The 16,251-nt window shown below is 41.0% G+C and overlaps 3 protein-coding genes across 4 annotated transcripts; all 3 read right to left on the bottom strand.

The window, feature by feature from the left end:
- Positions 1-34: 34 nt before the first annotated feature.
- ddost (dolichyl-diphosphooligosaccharide--protein glycosyltransferase subunit (non-catalytic)) lies at positions 35-4,272 on the bottom strand. Its single transcript, XM_003962940.3, has 11 exons — positions 4,008-4,272; positions 3,276-3,386; positions 3,108-3,194; positions 2,911-3,014; positions 2,736-2,830; positions 2,429-2,522; positions 1,898-2,046; positions 1,349-1,496; positions 1,026-1,146; positions 834-940; positions 35-646 (listed from the first exon to the last, which is right to left on the bottom strand). The coding sequence occupies exons 1-11, from the start codon at positions 4,237-4,239 to the stop codon at positions 497-499; spliced, it is 1,398 nt and encodes a 465-aa protein (XP_003962989.1). The 5' UTR covers positions 4,240-4,272; the 3' UTR covers positions 35-496.
- A 740-nt stretch (positions 4,273-5,012) lies between these two features.
- Positions 5,013-12,542, bottom strand: zbtb17 (zinc finger and BTB domain containing 17). Of its 2 annotated transcripts, XM_011621306.2 has the most exons (15): positions 12,350-12,542; positions 11,289-11,496; positions 10,959-11,138; positions 10,260-10,583; positions 10,077-10,166; positions 9,691-9,962; positions 8,947-9,089; positions 8,537-8,837; positions 8,374-8,461; positions 7,533-7,649; positions 7,327-7,447; positions 7,108-7,238; positions 6,762-7,013; positions 6,570-6,659; positions 5,013-5,975 (listed from the first exon to the last, which is right to left on the bottom strand). In XM_011621306.2, the coding sequence occupies exons 2-15, from the start codon at positions 11,491-11,493 to the stop codon at positions 5,638-5,640; spliced, it is 2,652 nt and encodes an 883-aa protein (XP_011619608.2). In that variant the 5' UTR covers positions 11,494-11,496; positions 12,350-12,542; the 3' UTR covers positions 5,013-5,637. The 2 variants fall into 2 exon arrangements, with proteins under 2 accessions (XP_011619608.2, XP_029689865.1); XM_029834005.1 differs by lacking the exon at positions 12,350-12,542 and having other exon boundaries at positions 10,959-11,043; positions 11,289-11,432.
- Positions 12,543-12,704: 162 nt separating this feature from the next.
- Positions 12,705-15,955, bottom strand: hspb7 (heat shock protein family, member 7 (cardiovascular)). Its single transcript, XM_011621299.2, has 3 exons — positions 15,596-15,955; positions 13,887-14,011; positions 12,705-13,782 (listed from the first exon to the last, which is right to left on the bottom strand). The coding sequence occupies exons 1-3, from the start codon at positions 15,759-15,761 to the stop codon at positions 13,603-13,605; spliced, it is 471 nt and encodes a 156-aa protein (XP_011619601.2). The 5' UTR covers positions 15,762-15,955; the 3' UTR covers positions 12,705-13,602.
- Positions 15,956-16,251: the final 296 nt, after the last annotated feature.

The following is a 16,251-nucleotide window of genomic DNA, read 5'->3' as shown; positions in this document are numbered from 1 at the left end:
AGATGGTGGAAATGAAAACTCTGACCAAACAAAATTCCAGCATTTGTAAAGTTTGGAATGTCAAGATTTTATTAGGATTATTCCAACTCTTTTGGAAACACAAAGCCTTATCAAATATGAACATATTCAGTGCATTCAGATATCACCTTTCCAGATTGACAAACTTTATAATGGTATTCCATGTTCCAAGGTTAGTGCTCTACTGAGGAGATTCGTTGATGTAAAGCAGGTCAACACAACTGCTGACTGAACATTTACAGGCCTTGACTGATTTCAGAGAACTGAAAGCATAAAAAACCCACCCATTTAAATCAGTTCACATTTTGACCTCCAATTAATAGCCGAGTGTCCCAATAACCCCAAAAAAAAAAATTCTTGTATTTTTATTTTACAGTCCAAGTCCCCTTGTGAAGATTTCAAAACCTTCCATTCAACCCTTTACACCACAAGGGGGTATTCTGTAACCTCAGAAATCTTTCCCTGGTGTTTCGCTGCATTAGTCTGTCTTTTCCTTCTCTTTCATGTGCAGGAAGACGATGCTGAACAGAAAGAGTCCTGCCATCATTGAGAAGACGCTGGCGTAGTACGGGTAAGCTGAAGCAATGAAACGCTCGTATTGTGTGTGCTGCAAGGGACGCACGGACACCTGCGGTAAAGGAAAAAGAACCACACGAGTTAGCCAGCCATACATTCAAGCACAATAAAGCCATTCATTAATGGACAAGATCTTAAAATATTAACCATTTCTCTCCTTAGAATCTTTACTCATTAGTTCCGTGTTCAGAAACTCCAGATACGAAAATCAGTCACAAATAATAAAACTGGTTACGTGCCTGCGTGGAGGAATACAGATGTGTGTATCCAAGCCGGTTGTAGTCCACCTTAAACTGGAAGACTCCATAAACATCAGGCAGCTTGAACTGGACGCTATATTTTCCACCTACAAAGAAAAAAAGACTGATGTTGAATGGCTGAACAACTCAATTGAAAATGTATGTAAACACAAGGACTCATAGTGTACATACCATTTTTCTTGAGGTAGGTCCGGACGAAGGGATCGATCCTTACAAACTCGAGCTGGATATCATCTCCGTCAAAGGGAACCCACCGGCCCTCCAACAGCATCTCAATGACCACGCTGTACTCCTGCAGGTGTCAGGTAAACAACTCCAAATTCAAACTATTCACACCTACTAAATGTTAACATTAGGAACTCAAATACATCCACTGAAAGGAAACAATAAAATAAACCCCAAGATGAAAAAAAAAGATGTCCTGTTGCTGCAGTTCAGAACTCAAAATCTTTTCCAGGAGTGAAATCGTGGACTTTTCTCATTCCAAAACTCACCACGAGGTCTGTGATGGTGTATGCAGCAGGGGGATCTGCCTCTCCAACACGATGATGGGCAACAGCTCCGACCCTCAGCACTCCAGCCTCCTTGAACACCCATCGAGCCAGAGCCTCGGCCAGCTCCATATTTCCTGTCCGCTCGTGCCTAATTAAGACCACAATAGTGAAGACAGTCAATTAGTGTGTGAAACTTCAGTGTCTGTCATTAGTTTTTAACAGCACTCATGAACACTACATTTGTTCTACAGGTCAAGTTCACAGTTACTGGTGTATAGATACAGTATGTAATATGTAGATAAAGATATGTTTATTGGGTGTTTTAAGCTGAAAAATGTCATAAAATACACCTGACACCACAAATACAATTAAACATGGATACTTTTGGGTCTTATGTAGTATTTATATGGTTGACTGCAGGATTAAGACATTAAAGTTTCGATATTTGAAGCCTTACACAATTACTGCATGAAGATAACTGAAGAGTATTTGCACAAAACTACATTGCGATGCTTGATTTAGTTGGATGTAAAGGTGAGGGAATGTTACCGTTGGGAGCCAGGTGTGGCCTTCTGCACCCCAGAGTTGAAAAAGGCATCGCTGAAGAAGTCCAGAGAGCCACTGAAAACAACTCTGGCGTTATTTCTGGCCTGAAGGCCGGCGATCAGGAGGGTGTTCTTGCCAACAGCATGGGGGTACTAGTGAGGTTTAAAAAAAAAAAAAAGGCATTACTTAGTAATGGAGCAAATCAAATTGCATTTCATGTGGTTCACTTAAAGTTATTAAAGGTGCACTTGTATTAGGAACTATGTACAGTACCCAAGCATTTTATGTGAGCACACAAAATCTGCAGTCAGTTAGATAAAACACAAAAGAACTTTCAGGTATTATTTCTGTTTGTTACTCTACCAACTCTGTATAGATGATACTTTTTCAGAAACAAAAGTCTTCAATGATGTAAATCCATGTGATGTATGAAGACCTAATGGCTTTTTTTTTTTTACTGTGACATAAAATGTCAGAAAAGTTTGTATGAAGCGGTGTTCATAAAAAAAACACGACATTGACTTATACCTATACCTGAGTAATTGGTCTGTCGGGGAAAAAGGAGTAAGACGTTGAAGAGCCAGTAAGGATGTCCAGGACAAGAGGATTCTCTGGGTCTGCCACCATGCTGGAAAGAACAAGATGATATGCAGTTATCTGCATTGTGAACATTTACAATGATGCTTAGATAATAACTATGATTTTAAAAAATATGTATGTCGAAAAAAGGGTTTCTCACAAATGTACAAAAAAGATATTTATTCATTTATTTGTCTGTTTAAATTTGTCAGTGAAAAAAATGATTGTGAATAACAAAAAGAGCAATAACAGTCACGCTTACCCAACACCTTTGAACAGGACAGGTTTATTGGTGGGTTTACCAACAATAGTTGGAGCTTTCAACAAGTTTTCTGGGTCTGCAACAATCAGGGTATGCTGGAGACAAAAAGAAACTATTTTAAAAAAAGATTTAATATTCTAGGTTGGTAAAACCTATGGAAATTCTGTTTGTTTACCTCTCCAGGATCAGACACATCGTAGTTGTGATGGTCAATGACAGCAGTCTTTTCCTCGTCAAATTCGATGCCACACTCACTGCCCAGCTCCCTCAAAGGGTCACCTGTTATAGGAGAATATGAGCATAAAAAGGGTGAAATTAGGGCAAATTTCCATAAGGAAGGAAGAAGGTAAAAACTGTTTGAAACCAACTAACCAATATCGGAACTGGCAGCAACCAGAACATTTCCTCCGCCATCGATGAAAGATGTGATTGTCTCCAGATTGATGTTTCCTCCAAAGTCTACATGAAAAGAAAACCTATATATATTAATAAAATTTGGAGTTTTCAAAAGGAAAAAATAAGGCTGGTGTGCAAATTTACCCTCAACAGATGGTGAAAAGATAATTAAGTGGTCATACAGGAACTGGCCATATTTGATCAGAGACAGGGAGGGATCATCCGCCGTCTTAAATGTCAGGTCAAAGCCACGGTCTGAAAAGGAGAAAAACATTATTCAGAGGAACTGACAAGTTCAACAAGGTTTAACTTATCCTATATATGTCCCTTTTGCGGATGGGATGCCTGCTATACTGAAGCTGAAACCCCCCAAAACTGTTTACTATTATATTACTATTTAGTAATACCACAATTTGTTATTAATGAACATTATTGGTATATTACTATTTAGTAATATAATAGCGATTAATGCAATTTCCATTATTTTTCAGGTATTCATGTGTCAATTGATATTGAATTGAGGGATTGTGCGTTTTATGCAATTACCAAGAGGCTGCTATACGATTATTGCATTTTTGTGTATCATATGATGTACAGATACAGGGGGAACGCACATGGATTGAGTACACCATAAGTTAAATATGTCAGCAATGAACGAAAAAGTAGTTTACTCAAGCTAGCAGACTCATAAATAATACTTTGACAGACATTGAGGCTAATGTGGCTAACATTAGCAGCCAAAGCAAGCAAATAATTTATTCAAATTTTGCAGAGATTATATATTACTAGAATCACGTCTACAGTGCAAACGTCTTTTAAAAGGCTAAAAGGAAGACTATAGGCAGTCATATACATAAATGTATATATTCCACTAACCAGCCAGACTGCGGAAGAAGATTGAATGGGTGTCTCTGATGTTGAGGTTGTCCAGCAAAACCAGCGTTTTACCGTCAGCCAGAGCGCAGTGCAGCATGGAAACTAACGATAGAAACACAAGCGCTCTCTTATCCAAAACCCTAAACCTACGGCACATTGCTTCAGCCTGATTTCTACGCGAAAATACAGAACTGGACCGGTTCGTCTGCATGACAGCCACCAGCGACGCCATTTTGCAGGAGAAGTCGACGTCAGCTTTAGCAGTTGACTTCCCTTTGACCCCAGTGATCCAGCCAATCAGAGCGCGGAACGTGCCGCGTCGCCTCACGCTAAGCCAATCAGATGAAGGCCCTATTATAGCGTACGACAATCCCGGAAGACATTATTCCAGACTCGAGACTCGGCAATTAAAAACACCCATTTAACAGGTTAATGTAAATACAGGAAACCTGAGTTAAACTGCCCACCATCCGTGGATTTTATGACAATTCAATACGAAAACCTGATACTGTGTTACACTTTATTGACGAGAACATGCGCCCTCCCTTATTTGCGTGCTACTCATAAACTTTTTAATTTGTTTCTCTCAAATACAACTTTTAAACCTCTTCAAAACTAGAGAAATCCACGTGAACATGTAACGCAACAAAAATGGGAAAAGCAAAAGCTGAACGATCGCAAGTAAAATACTAATTATATTATTTTCTATAGGGACCATGGTTTAATAGCGTTTTTGTATACATATATATTGGGCAAATATATTGGTTTTTTTTAACCAAGATGTACCGAACCATATAGGGATTAAATAAAATGCCTTCTACTTAAATGTTAAGTAACTGTAGCCTTATTGGCTGCAATACTAAATATAACGTCGTCATCTGCATCATTTTAAACGGCTGCTGACACCGACCGTTAAAATTTAAGACACAATTTTATCTTAAGCCACTTTCTTACTTGAAAGGTTACTGATATCATATTTAAAAACATGTAATACTATTGCGGTGATGTATTATATGCTTTTATATACACTTTATTTCATATTTAATTCAATGTCTCCCTTGACTACCACTAGAGGGAGCTAGAGTACCGCTATGTTACAATAAGTTTCAGAATCAATGTGATGACTCATATATTTTATCTTTGTTCAGGGGTTTTAGAAAGTTAGAGGGCAACATAAAATAGAGCAAAATATACAAATAATATATAAACACAGCAGTTTCATTATTGGCCAGTAAATGCACAACATTCATCTGCAGCAAAAAAGGGAGTCACAGTCACATCCCCCAACACTCCTACTTGCAGAGACCTTATCAGCAATTTCCCCCCCCCCAACTATTTAGGAAAATGCACACCTCACTACTTCCACAGTATTTGTGTTAAGAAAGACTTGTGATCGAAACTGTACAAGGTTCAATGCAGAATGTTGCATTTCATTCTAATAATAAAATATACTTAGTTTCAATCATGACTGTAAAAATGACTTATGATTGTACAACACAACCTTAAAATGTTGTATCCTGAACCATGCAAGGCATGATTTTCTTGAATTTCTAAAAAATTCAAGCAACACTTTAAAAATATGATGCTCAGGTGAACACTTGAGAGAATAAGTGTTAATTATGCATCAGCTTTACTCTTTTTTCTCCATATCTGTTTCCCCATCTACATCCTGCTTCCCCTCCTCATTAATAACACCTTCAGACCCCTCTAAATCTCCTCCTCCTTCTTCATTCTGGGCATGAAAGATAAGCTCTCCTTCCTGGATAACTTGCTCGGCTGAAGGTTGCCAGGTGGTGGCCGAATCCCCATCGGTGGAGGCAGCAGCGGTGTACTGGTAGAAGTCAGAATCAGCCTGGAACATGACCAAGGCCTGAGCTGTGTGAATGCGTACGTGTTGAGCGAGTGAACTGGCGTCCAGGAATTTATCGCCACAAGAGTCACAAGCATACAGGATCTGAGTGTTGGGGTCTGGGAACGAAAAAGGTTTTAAAAGTTACATCTCTTAATTATTTAGTTCCTCTCAAAATCAAAAAATCAGTCTGTCCTTCAATAATGGTTTCTGACAACAGCAGACATAGGAAAAAACCAATCCAATCTTCAAATTAAAATATCAAACCTATTTTCTGACAAACACCACCTTCCCACAACTATAATTGTAATTTTTCCTGAAATATAATTTTTAAAACCACACAAACAGAAAATATTTTTTCATTATATAACTGATTGATAATCAAATGGTGATGTTAATCTCGTAAAAGTTGTGACTTTATAATAAGGCAGGCATTAAGTTAGCAAATTTAAGCAGTTAAAAAACTAAAATGGAATAAAAGAGTGGTATATTGAGTATTCTTGTAACCAACATATTAAGATATATCTTTTTGGCTCATCTCAAAGGTTGAATAAGACATTTTAAAATACAACGCTTAAATTTCAGGATGAAGGCAAAATTTGACTGGGTCTGATGTGAGAAAAATTTAAATTGCTATGTGACCTTTTGTAATATCGAAATAACAGCAAGGCTACTGCATTGCGTAATTTGTCGTGAGTTTTGTGCAGTCCTACCTGCTTCCTGCACTTTCTCCACAGCCTTAGTGATTTCTGCTTTCAAAGCCTCGGTCTCGTCTGCCGACACTGACGTGGTCACTGGCACGACTGCAAACACACACGATGCAGAATAAAGAGTTCCTTTTTTATCTTCAGGGACACGGTGGCACAGGAAATAATGCAAAGAAAACCGTGAAGGTATTTACTGACCTGTCAGCTGGGCAACTGTACCGTTTGCCAGGGTGGTGACTATATCCTCAGAGGTGACGGTTACTATGTTGAGCTGGTTTTCAGATGTGGACACCTCTGTGCACGCATCAATCACCTCCTCTGCGCCGTCACCGGCTACCACTAGGCGTTTCATCCCGGCTTTGCCGTGGTGGACGGTCTTGACGTGGGAGCGAAGATTGTCCACTCGGTTGAAGCCTCGGCCACATTTGTCACACAAGAAAGGTTTTTCCCCTGAGAGAGCGAAGAAAGAGCGAGAAAAAAAACCAAAATCCGCATGATGAGTGAGGCCACACTGTTCTGTCAGTGAGTAATTACATCTGCTTACCTGTGTGAATGATAATGTGCTTCGATAAGTCTCCAAAATTAACAAACGCCTTGTTGCACATGTGACACTTGTGTGGGCGGACATTGTCGTGATGTCGGATGTGATTGGCCAGTTGACTTGACTGCACAAACCTGCACAAAGTGAAACTTGTGTTATCTGTATGGAAAAGCCAGCTTAAAACAGCGTAATCTATGCTCTCTCTCTCGCTCATCTGCTGACCTTTTGCCACAGCGATCGCACACGTATGGTTTCTCTCCGGTGTGCTGGCGGACGTGAGCAATGAGTGAGCTGGCCTGGGTGAAGGCTTTGCCACAAATTGAACAAACGCAGGGCTTCTCTCCTGTCAAAACAGTATTGCACTGTCAGCTTGGCAGTAGCTAACATGAATAGTTGACTAATATGTTTCCTTTATGGTGAATAAGTACCTGTGTGGATGCGCTCATGCCGCTGCAGAGCTCCAGGGTCACTGAAGGCTCTCTTACAGTGAACACAGATGTATGGCTTCTCCCCGCTATGGACACGCACATGTCTCTTCAGGTTCCCTACAGGATACATTAAGAACGGGTCAGTCCCAATGACAACGTGTAACAGATCAAAAAGTGGCCAGTGTTTGATCAATAATGGTATCGATTTGTGTTTAAAATACTATATATTAAAAGGGCTGAGTTACCAGTTGCATAAAGTTCAAGTGAGTGCGATTTGGTGTTAGTAGGATCCACAGCGTCACAGACCACTGTGTTCAAAGGAAGCTCAAAGAACGTAGAGAAGCTGTTAGCTGAGGAGCTTGAAGCCCTAATGATCCGAGACCTTAAGACTTAAGCAGTTAACTTAAGGCTTAAGTTAACTGGTTAGGATCTCTCAGGGACCTTGTCAGGAAATCAAACCCATACCAACGACTAAACTATGGTCAGTGTTGGGCAGAGACATTGTAAGATGATTCTGTGAAGACCCACAAAGATGTTTTTGACTTAAATGTATCAATTAAAGCCAAACCATCAAAATATATTTTCAGAACTCAAAAGACTTTTCACAAATTCTTTGGGCTGTATTTTTCAAAATGTTTCAAACCTGTCTCCTTGAAACTACTGAATGCACTGAGGATAAATAACTATTAACTGAAGTTTAAACGTCAGTACTGATTACAAAAAGCAAAAGTCAGATGGATTTAACATTTTTGTTATTTTCTGAATACAACTGAATCACTGTTCCTTCTTTGCTTGTTTGTCCATTCACCTCTACTCTGTATGGTCCATCCAATCCTCTTACCTGATGAAGTAAACTGTTTGCCACATTCCTTGCACTTGAGAGGTCCATCCGTGATGTGGATTTTCAAGTGAGCTTTCAGATTTCCGATCTAAGCATGACATAACACCAGGTGGATTTACACAAGTCCAACTCAATGCCCGGTGGAGCAGCAGCGCGATGTTACCTGACTAAAGCGTTTATCACAGTGCGGGCACTTGTTGCCCTTGTCAGTGTCGTGTGTCTCTAGGTGTCGCATCTTGGCAGTGGGGTCGGAGAAGGCCTTGTCGCAGTAGTCGCACTGGTACGGCTTCTCGCCGCTGTGCACCAGCTGGTGGCGCTTTAGGTTGCCAGACGTGGTGAAGGTTTTTCCGCACAACCTGCAGCTGTAGCGCGCCTCCCCCGTGTGCCTTTTGCGGTGCAGGTTGAGCAGGCTGATCTGTCGATAGCTCTTCCCACAGGTCGAGCAGGTGTATGGCTTCAGGGGGCTGAAAGGTAACCCAGTATTCAATTTCATTCTGGGAATCTGTCAGAGCTCATTGGACAAGTGTAGTTTAACAAAACACAGTGCAGGTAAATTGCAGCTACGTAAATCACCTGTGAGTTTTCTCATGAGCTTTACAGGCGGCAGGGTCGGAGAACGCCTTGTGGCAGTCCCGACAGCTGAAAGGCTTCTCTCCAGTGTGGATACGCATGTGTCTCTTGAAATTACCAGTGTGGGTGAATTTCTTCCCACAGTCCTGGGGAAAAAAAAAAAAATATTATGGAGAAACAGTTGCGCTGTACGACAGTGTAGGCTATACTATACAGCAAATGCAATACACAACAGCATCTGCAAGAGTCAACCTGAGGTCTTAAATACAAAGCTAAATTATCTATAACAAATTATGTTAATGTGAACCCTGATGGGACTGACATTAAACTATCTTAGGCAAATGTTCAAATCTTGTCAAAGCTGATGATTAGAAAACTAGAGAAAAGATTCACACGGGATATAAACACCTGCCCTTCAAACAGTACAACAGTACAATAAAATGCATTTTATAATAGAATCTAGCATAATAATGTAGTTATTTCCACTATAAGTTCAATATCATTTTGGGGGGGGGGGTGTTGAACACCTAAAAAAAAAGCTTTAACTGCTTAAAAAGATTTAAAATGAGGGGCAGAATAATGTGTCTCGGTAATGTTTAATCCAGCATTACCTACACACTAACTACATATAAAACTCAAAGGGGACATAGGCGACATAAGTACACAGTATTCAAAAACTGCCCGCGACAGAGTGTGGATGCTGTGGTCAAGGCAGAAAAATGTCTGGTGCTGACAAAAATATCTCACCTCACATTTGTGTGTCACAGAGCTATAAGGTTTTGATTCGGACCTGCTGCTCATAGACCCTGAATCCGTTTGTCTGCCCTCTCCCTCGCTGTTCACGCCGCCCCCGCCCACATGCTCGCAAGCATTGTTGTCCACCTTTACGGTGCCCTCTTCATCATCGGTGGCATTGCTTGACTCTTCAGGGTAGTTCTCTGCGTCTTCTGCTTCTTCTGTCACCCGGGTCACCTTCCTCCTTACTTTTATTGTCACGTCTTCATCCTCTGAGTCATTCTCTGTGGTACAAAAAACAGAAGAGTCTGCAAACTACTGAAATGTTGCGTGCTCTTCGACAGAAGCAGCTTGCAGAATCTTTTCTGCAGCAAAGCAAATATGTATTATCTGATCACCAGGTGGAAAGTTTCGACGAGCGGGCTTTCTGATTCTTCTTCCTCTGGAGCTCATGTATGATGAGTTAGTAGGTGATTTCAACTGGGATTCTGCAAACAAGTACAGAATCGTATACATTTACTGTGAGTTATACTCAGTTACTCAGCACTTCAACACAGGCACTGAAACTTTGATGGTCTTACTGGGCAGGTAGTCACTGTCGCAGGGGTCATCGTAACATTCCGCCACAACCTGAACGGTGCATGAATCCTCCTTTTTTACAGATGCTGCTTTTTGAGGGGAAGCAAGAGCTGAATTGGAGCTTTCTTCGGGTTCTATGTTCGATTTGTTGGATGTGGCCTGGGAAACAGGTTGTTCCGTTTCAGCTGACGGGTCTGTGTTTTCCTGAGGTTCTTTGGGCTCTTGCTCTTCCGGTGATCTGCTGGGGTGACTATCCTCGGACTGAGAAATAACTTCGGTCACATTGATCTCCACCTCTTCTTTTTGCTCACCATCAGCTGGTTTATCTTTTATTTTGTAAAATAAATAAATAAACTTGCTGCATTATTTGGTAAGCACGAAAGAAAAGAAATAGTTCAAACCCACGTGGCCCTTAACAGTACACAAAGCTGCCTCAAACTACACAGGTGTATTTACAGTACAATTTGAAACCAATTCAATTTTAAATATGATTTAAAATAAGGATGAAATAGTGAGAAAGAGGTTTAAAGGTAGAATGTGGAACCAAAGAGCTGCAGAAGATATAAATAAATAAGAAAATAATATAAATAAGAAAAGGTATCAAAATGACTGCTATAAGCTATATACAAAATAATTACACTGAGGATTTACTGTGTTTCCTACCTTTAAAATATGAGACAAAAAGAATTTTCTGAACTCACCTACATCAAAGTCCAGTGTTAGTAAAGACACAGCCGGAGTTGCCATTGACTGATATGCAGAGCATGCATTCACAATCTCTTGCATCTGTAAAAAGTTAGCAACAGCTAGCACGTCTTCCAGATTCTGCGGACTCAAACTCAGCTTGGCTGTGTACATGAACTCCAGAACCTGGCCCAAACCTGTAATAACAGCCGTCAATACAAACGGTTGGGTTTGGACTGCAGGGTTATGACAGTGACATAGCATAATTGTGTAGTGGAAGATAAAAATGACATAATGTCACATTTAGGTAAAAAAAAAAAAATCTCCACATGCTGACAGGAACCAACCTGCTGCATTGCTGATGTCCAGATGTACCACGTCTTTCTGCTCCAGGAAGAGGGTGCGGAAATAGACGCTACAGGCTGCCAGCACAGCTTTGTGTGCCTTAAAGTCAACACCGTCCACCACAAAGGTGCAGTCGCATAGCAGGCCCTGCTTGCGTTGGTGATTGAGCTGGTCCAGGACCTTCCCGCTGTGCCATGGGAACTCCATTATCTTGGAAAACACAAAGATGCAGGAAAGTTCAAGCCTTCTGGATGACACGCACAAAAAACAATCACATTTTGCACACAGACAGACTGCCTCTTAGCCTTATACTGTTCATCATTTCTCAAAGCATGACACTGGCCAATAACTGAAATGTTTTTAACTGTTATACCCTCGTAGGTGCAACACATTTAGAATTATTTATATGTAGAACAGATTATTCAACAGGTATGTGTGGGATGCAATACAAAATACTTGCGTTTAAATGGTAATATTAAAAGAATTCTTACAAGACAACCAGGCTTATCGCAGCTGCATTCTACCCGAGAGATGGGGTGCACCCTGGACAGTCTACCATGTAAATATCAAACGAATTAAAGCAACAATAAAGTAGATCGACCAGTTCATGTGTCAGTGTCTGGATTCTTCTTCTGGGCACGTTTAATGCCAAATAACCTTTATGTAACTTATCGTATGTATTCCAGCACATGTGCAGTAAATATCTTTTAATATGGATCAAGAAGAAAGCATTAAAGTAGCAGATTACAGCACTCGTAAGACAAAATGGGTGGGGTGGGGGGGGTGCAGTCGTCGGATTTGACAAGGAGTACAGAAATTCCATGGCAGGGAACAAGAGGATGTAAGTTTTGGTTTGACGGTGCAACATATCGACTACAATTCCTCCATCCTTGTAGCTTTGTTATCAGGGATTAATTTAGCATGCCTAGCAACACACAGCACACTGGAACAAGATGGCGGAGAGAAAAGTCGGGCTCGTTCTCTTCCCTTGTTGTTTTCACCACTAGCCAGCTCTTTTCCTTTCATCGAAACCTCGTTATATAACGAATAGCACTGGGTTTACCTGCTTGTTGTTGCCTCTCCACGGCGGGGTTAGAATGCCGGAGTAGCTGTGATTATGAGGCGGCTGAATCTCTTAAGAGAAACGAACCCAATCGAGTTTTTCGGTGATCGATCCTGCCCCTCTAACTCCATCCACCATCTTCCTCTCTCTGATCGATTGATAGGGACCGACCGGACGTACGACGGGCGCATGCGCAGTGTGAAGGTTGTGCGATACCAATGATAAACGCATGGGGGCGCATTCGCACATAAACTGATTTTACTCGTGTTTGTGATGGACCACTAAAATAGTGTTTAGGATTTCTGTGTTTTTGAATTATACATGATTGTAAAGGAAACTATTCATTAGAGATTAATGATAAAGCAAAAGTATCAACTTTATTCTACCCAACATACAGCAGCCCCTCTTCTGTACGTTTCATCCCGAAGGGTGTAAATGGCTAAAATGCTGAGATTGCTTTGAAATCATAAACATAAAGAAAATTTACACAGCCTTCTCTTCAAGAGACCTATTTTTCTTTTACCTGAATCAAATGGCTGAAACACAATGTTGATAAAGCAGGATAATTTTATTCACACAAATGAGAATGTACAATAAATATTAACAAAAAACCATTATGGAGTTTGAATCACTGATTGGTTTCTTCTGTGTGTTGCAATGCTTAGGGCATATATCTAAAGCCACTTTCACAGTGACCACAGCTTATGAACTATCCACTTGAGGATGTCCCCCAAGAACTACAGTTCCTTCATGACTTTTCATGACACTGTTAGTTGGACCTAATAATACCTAAGCCCACTTAACACCTAAAAAGTATATAAATGTACTAAAACATCTAAAATCTGAAGCTCCTGGTCTCAGAGGCAGCCTTTTGCTAACTGGTATTTTCATATTCTTGATCCTTCCAACATGACAACATCCTTCCCCAAATAAGAAGTAGAGCCAGCCCTTGATAAAAGTGTTCTAATGACCTGAATCCTTTCTAGTTCCTGTAATGTGAACACCTCAAGAAAGGGGTACTTTCAGCAAATAGTTCAGAAAACTGTGGCGACTTTCCCTTTGGTGTAAAAGGACTGTAAAATTGCCCTGTGTCCAAATTATATTGTTAAAGTTTATGGTGACCTGAGGAGCAACTGAGGAGCTGCAGCCAGAGTGTGAAGATGCATGTTTCTGCCACCTCCTTGTGCTTAAAATGAAATAGAGAAAACAAAATGAGTGGCATAATCGTTGAAATGGGTTTCTGATGAGAGCCCCTAAATCTTGATCTCTGTGCGAAAGGTCTGTACAAGGTCATGTTTGGCCGGGTGCCGTCGCGCCTTGACCGTCAAGGTCCCCTCGGAGCCCAGTGATGATGTCACGGAGGTGGGGTCCACATCTTCAGGGAGTTGGCACTTGTGCGTAAAAGTGTTCATCACCGAACCATCTTGCGCTAACTGCAACAGTTGGAACAACAGTGACAATGTGACGAGTAACTCATGATACGGGATGTGTATCATCTGTCTTTCGTCGTAAAAGAATGACAATCTCAAACTCGTACCTTTTCTGCACGGACTTCAATCTGGTTGTTGGATGTGGTGACGATGACGTCTTCGGGGGAAAAGTCTCGCACATCAACTGTGAACTGATAAGAATCCCCAAGGGCCTTAATATTTCCAGCTCCGCCTAAAATGGCAAACAAAAAATCATGGGGGAAAAAAACCTTAAAACCACTAGGCATCAACAGCTTGGGATGTATTTCAGTTAATTTTTAGAGATTCTTTTTTGTTTATCCTGCTTGATGAAGAGGCTAAGTAGACCTTTGTGCACTGGCATATCTGTGTGGGTGATAATTGAGTTGTTTCATGACTCACGACCTTTAGGGCATTTCTAATTTAAAAGATTACCAACAAATTGTTTTTTATAATCTGGTTTTAGGTTAAATACCATTCTGATAAGAATAAATGCTCGCATCAAGTATAAGGTCACACTCATTATACACATAAATTATACATTATATAATTTATTTGACCATTAAAGGTAGAAACTATCGCTGACCAATCAGCTTAAAGGCCGACGTCTGGTCAGGCTGAGAACACACCCCATGCACCCTGATTTTGTCACTGTTGGTTTATAATCATACATGCGGACACACGGATATCCAGTTTGCACACAGTCTGTTCGACACACAAACACACACACACACACACAGTGATTAAAACAAACAATAATCAGTTAGATACGGGTAGATATGGAGACCCCAGGTCTCCTGCTGAATGAGAAACATCAGAGTGGCAACATGTAGTGCACATGTGTGTGACGCTATGAAGAAAATTGAATCATGGGTAAATCTTAAGGAATTATTAAACACATTTATTATTATTAAATTAATTACTTAACAAATAAAGTTACTCTATGTTCATACGGACATGTATTTAATAAACTGCACACTTTTTTATATATATATATAAAAAATGTGCATATAGAAACACTTATGCATAATGCTGCTTTAGACCTGACTTTCATATGCTCTTTTGTTTGAGTGTGAGAGTAATTTTAGGTGTGTGCACGCACGTGTGTGTTTTTGTGTGTACACTAGTTACCGGGTAACCATCTGCTCATTCCTCATGAAGGCGTCATTTCGGATAGTCAGTGTGTGAAGTCACAGTGCTGGCAGTGGCTCCAACATTCCTTGTGTGTGTGTGTGTGTGTGTGTGTGTGTGTGTGTGTGGGTGTGTGTGTGTGTGTGTGTGTGTGTGTGTGTGTGTGTACTTACAGAAAAATTCTGCTCTGCTCTTGATGCATGGACCAAGTGCATGTCAGAGTCCATTTAAAGTACAGATGCCACACATGCACACTTTTTGTAGCTGTCAGAAACTGAAATGGAACAGTTTCTACCAACTACACACATTACAGAGGTAGATCAAGACAAAACCAGTGCTCAAAAGTGACACATATCGCTACCCAAATGTACTTTAAACCCATCATTTTTCCACTTCCTCTAATGCATCTATGCCGCTTAATGCCAATTAATACCAATTTTTCCAAACCTAGTTACTCCATCTGTGTCCTTTTGACCTCAGTTCAGGGGTCTTTGACCTCTGCTTGCAAGTCAGACCACTTTAGTGGAAGCAAGCATCACATTTCAATGAAATATTTTTCAAGAACACCAATCAGTCTGGCTCTCAGGGTAATCTGTGCTGCTGTTGCCACTTCAAACTCCACTCTGCTACTCTTTTGATAACTGATCTCAAATTGTTTCCAACTTACTGGAAAAGCCCAGTGTGTCGCTCCCGGGCCTCCTGAAGGAGCCAAAGTCCTCGGCAAACAGTCCCCGGCCCTTCTCCATGTGTGAGTTGCCAGAGGATGAAGAGGAGGATGAGCTCTGGTGGAAACTACGCTCCGATCGGTACGCAGAGGAGTTGGTCACACTCATGGGTGGCTAAGAAAGCTGGGCAGGCAGAGGAGGAGAGAGGAGGCAAGAGAGAAAGAGGCGGAGGGAGACAATTCCTGTGGCTGCTCTGGGACTCTTCCAGAAGATCAATTGAATTAAAGGACCCCTGCAAATCTTCTTTCTTTCTCCCCTTTTGTCCCTTTTTCATCCCACTCTCCTGCAGCCACTGATGCATTCCTCTTATATAGCTCATGGACCCATATGGTTGGGAGGCGCACATGATTGTGACAGCTCATTGGAAAAGCGTAGCGGTGTTTCTATATTTATCATTAGACTCATAGAGCAATGGAGAGACGGGTCAGCGGTTGGAAAAGTTGTAAGTGGTGAAGACCCCGAGGTCAGGTTCTGGGCAGAAACCTTACAGGGGGAGGTAGAGAGGGATCGAGGCTGGTGTGAGCAACAGTTGTCATTTCCGACTAATTTCTGTGTACTGGCGTCCTCTCTAATCTCTTTATTTCTCATTACACTCTGT

The sequence above is a fragment of the Takifugu rubripes genome, chromosome 3 (assembly GCF_901000725.2).
Source record: "Takifugu rubripes chromosome 3, fTakRub1.2, whole genome shotgun sequence".
Lineage (NCBI taxonomy): Eukaryota > Metazoa > Chordata > Actinopteri > Tetraodontiformes > Tetraodontidae > Takifugu > Takifugu rubripes.
Note: the sequence above shows the minus strand (reverse complement) of the source record. Positions and strands in the feature narration are given on the sequence as shown.

Coding starts and splice junctions, on each gene's coding strand:
- ddost (XM_003962940.3), bottom strand. CDS start 4,239: ATGGCGTCGCTGGTGGCTGTCATGCAGACGAACCGGTCCAGTTCTGTA. Junction 3,387..4,007: donor CTTCTTCCGCAGTCTGGCTG/GTTAGTGGAATA, acceptor TCTCCTTTTCAG/ACCGTGGCTTTGACCTGACA. Junction 2,831..2,910: donor ATGTGTCTGATCCTGGAGAG/GTAAACAAACAG, acceptor TTTTGTCTCCAG/CATACCCTGATTGTTGCAGA.
- zbtb17 (XM_011621306.2), bottom strand. CDS start 11,493: ATGGAGTTCCCATGGCACAGCGGGAAGGTCCTGGACCAGCTCAATCAC. Junction 10,584..10,958: donor AACACTGGACTTTGATGTAG/GTGAGTTCAGAA, acceptor ACAAAATAAAAG/ATAAACCAGCTGATGGTGAG. Junction 7,650..8,373: donor CAAACAGTTTACTTCATCAG/GTAAGAGGATTG, acceptor TGTATCCTGTAG/GGAACCTGAAGAGACATGTG.
- hspb7 (XM_011621299.2), bottom strand. CDS start 15,761: ATGAGTGTGACCAACTCCTCTGCGTACCGATCGGAGCGTAGTTTCCAC. Junction 14,012..15,595: donor CGACACACTGGGCTTTTCCA/GTAAGTTGGAAA, acceptor TTGCCATTTTAG/GCGGAGCTGGAAATATTAAG. Junction 13,783..13,886: donor TTGAAGTCCGTGCAGAAAAG/GTACGAGTTTGA, acceptor CAACTGTTGCAG/TTAGCGCAAGATGGTTCGGT.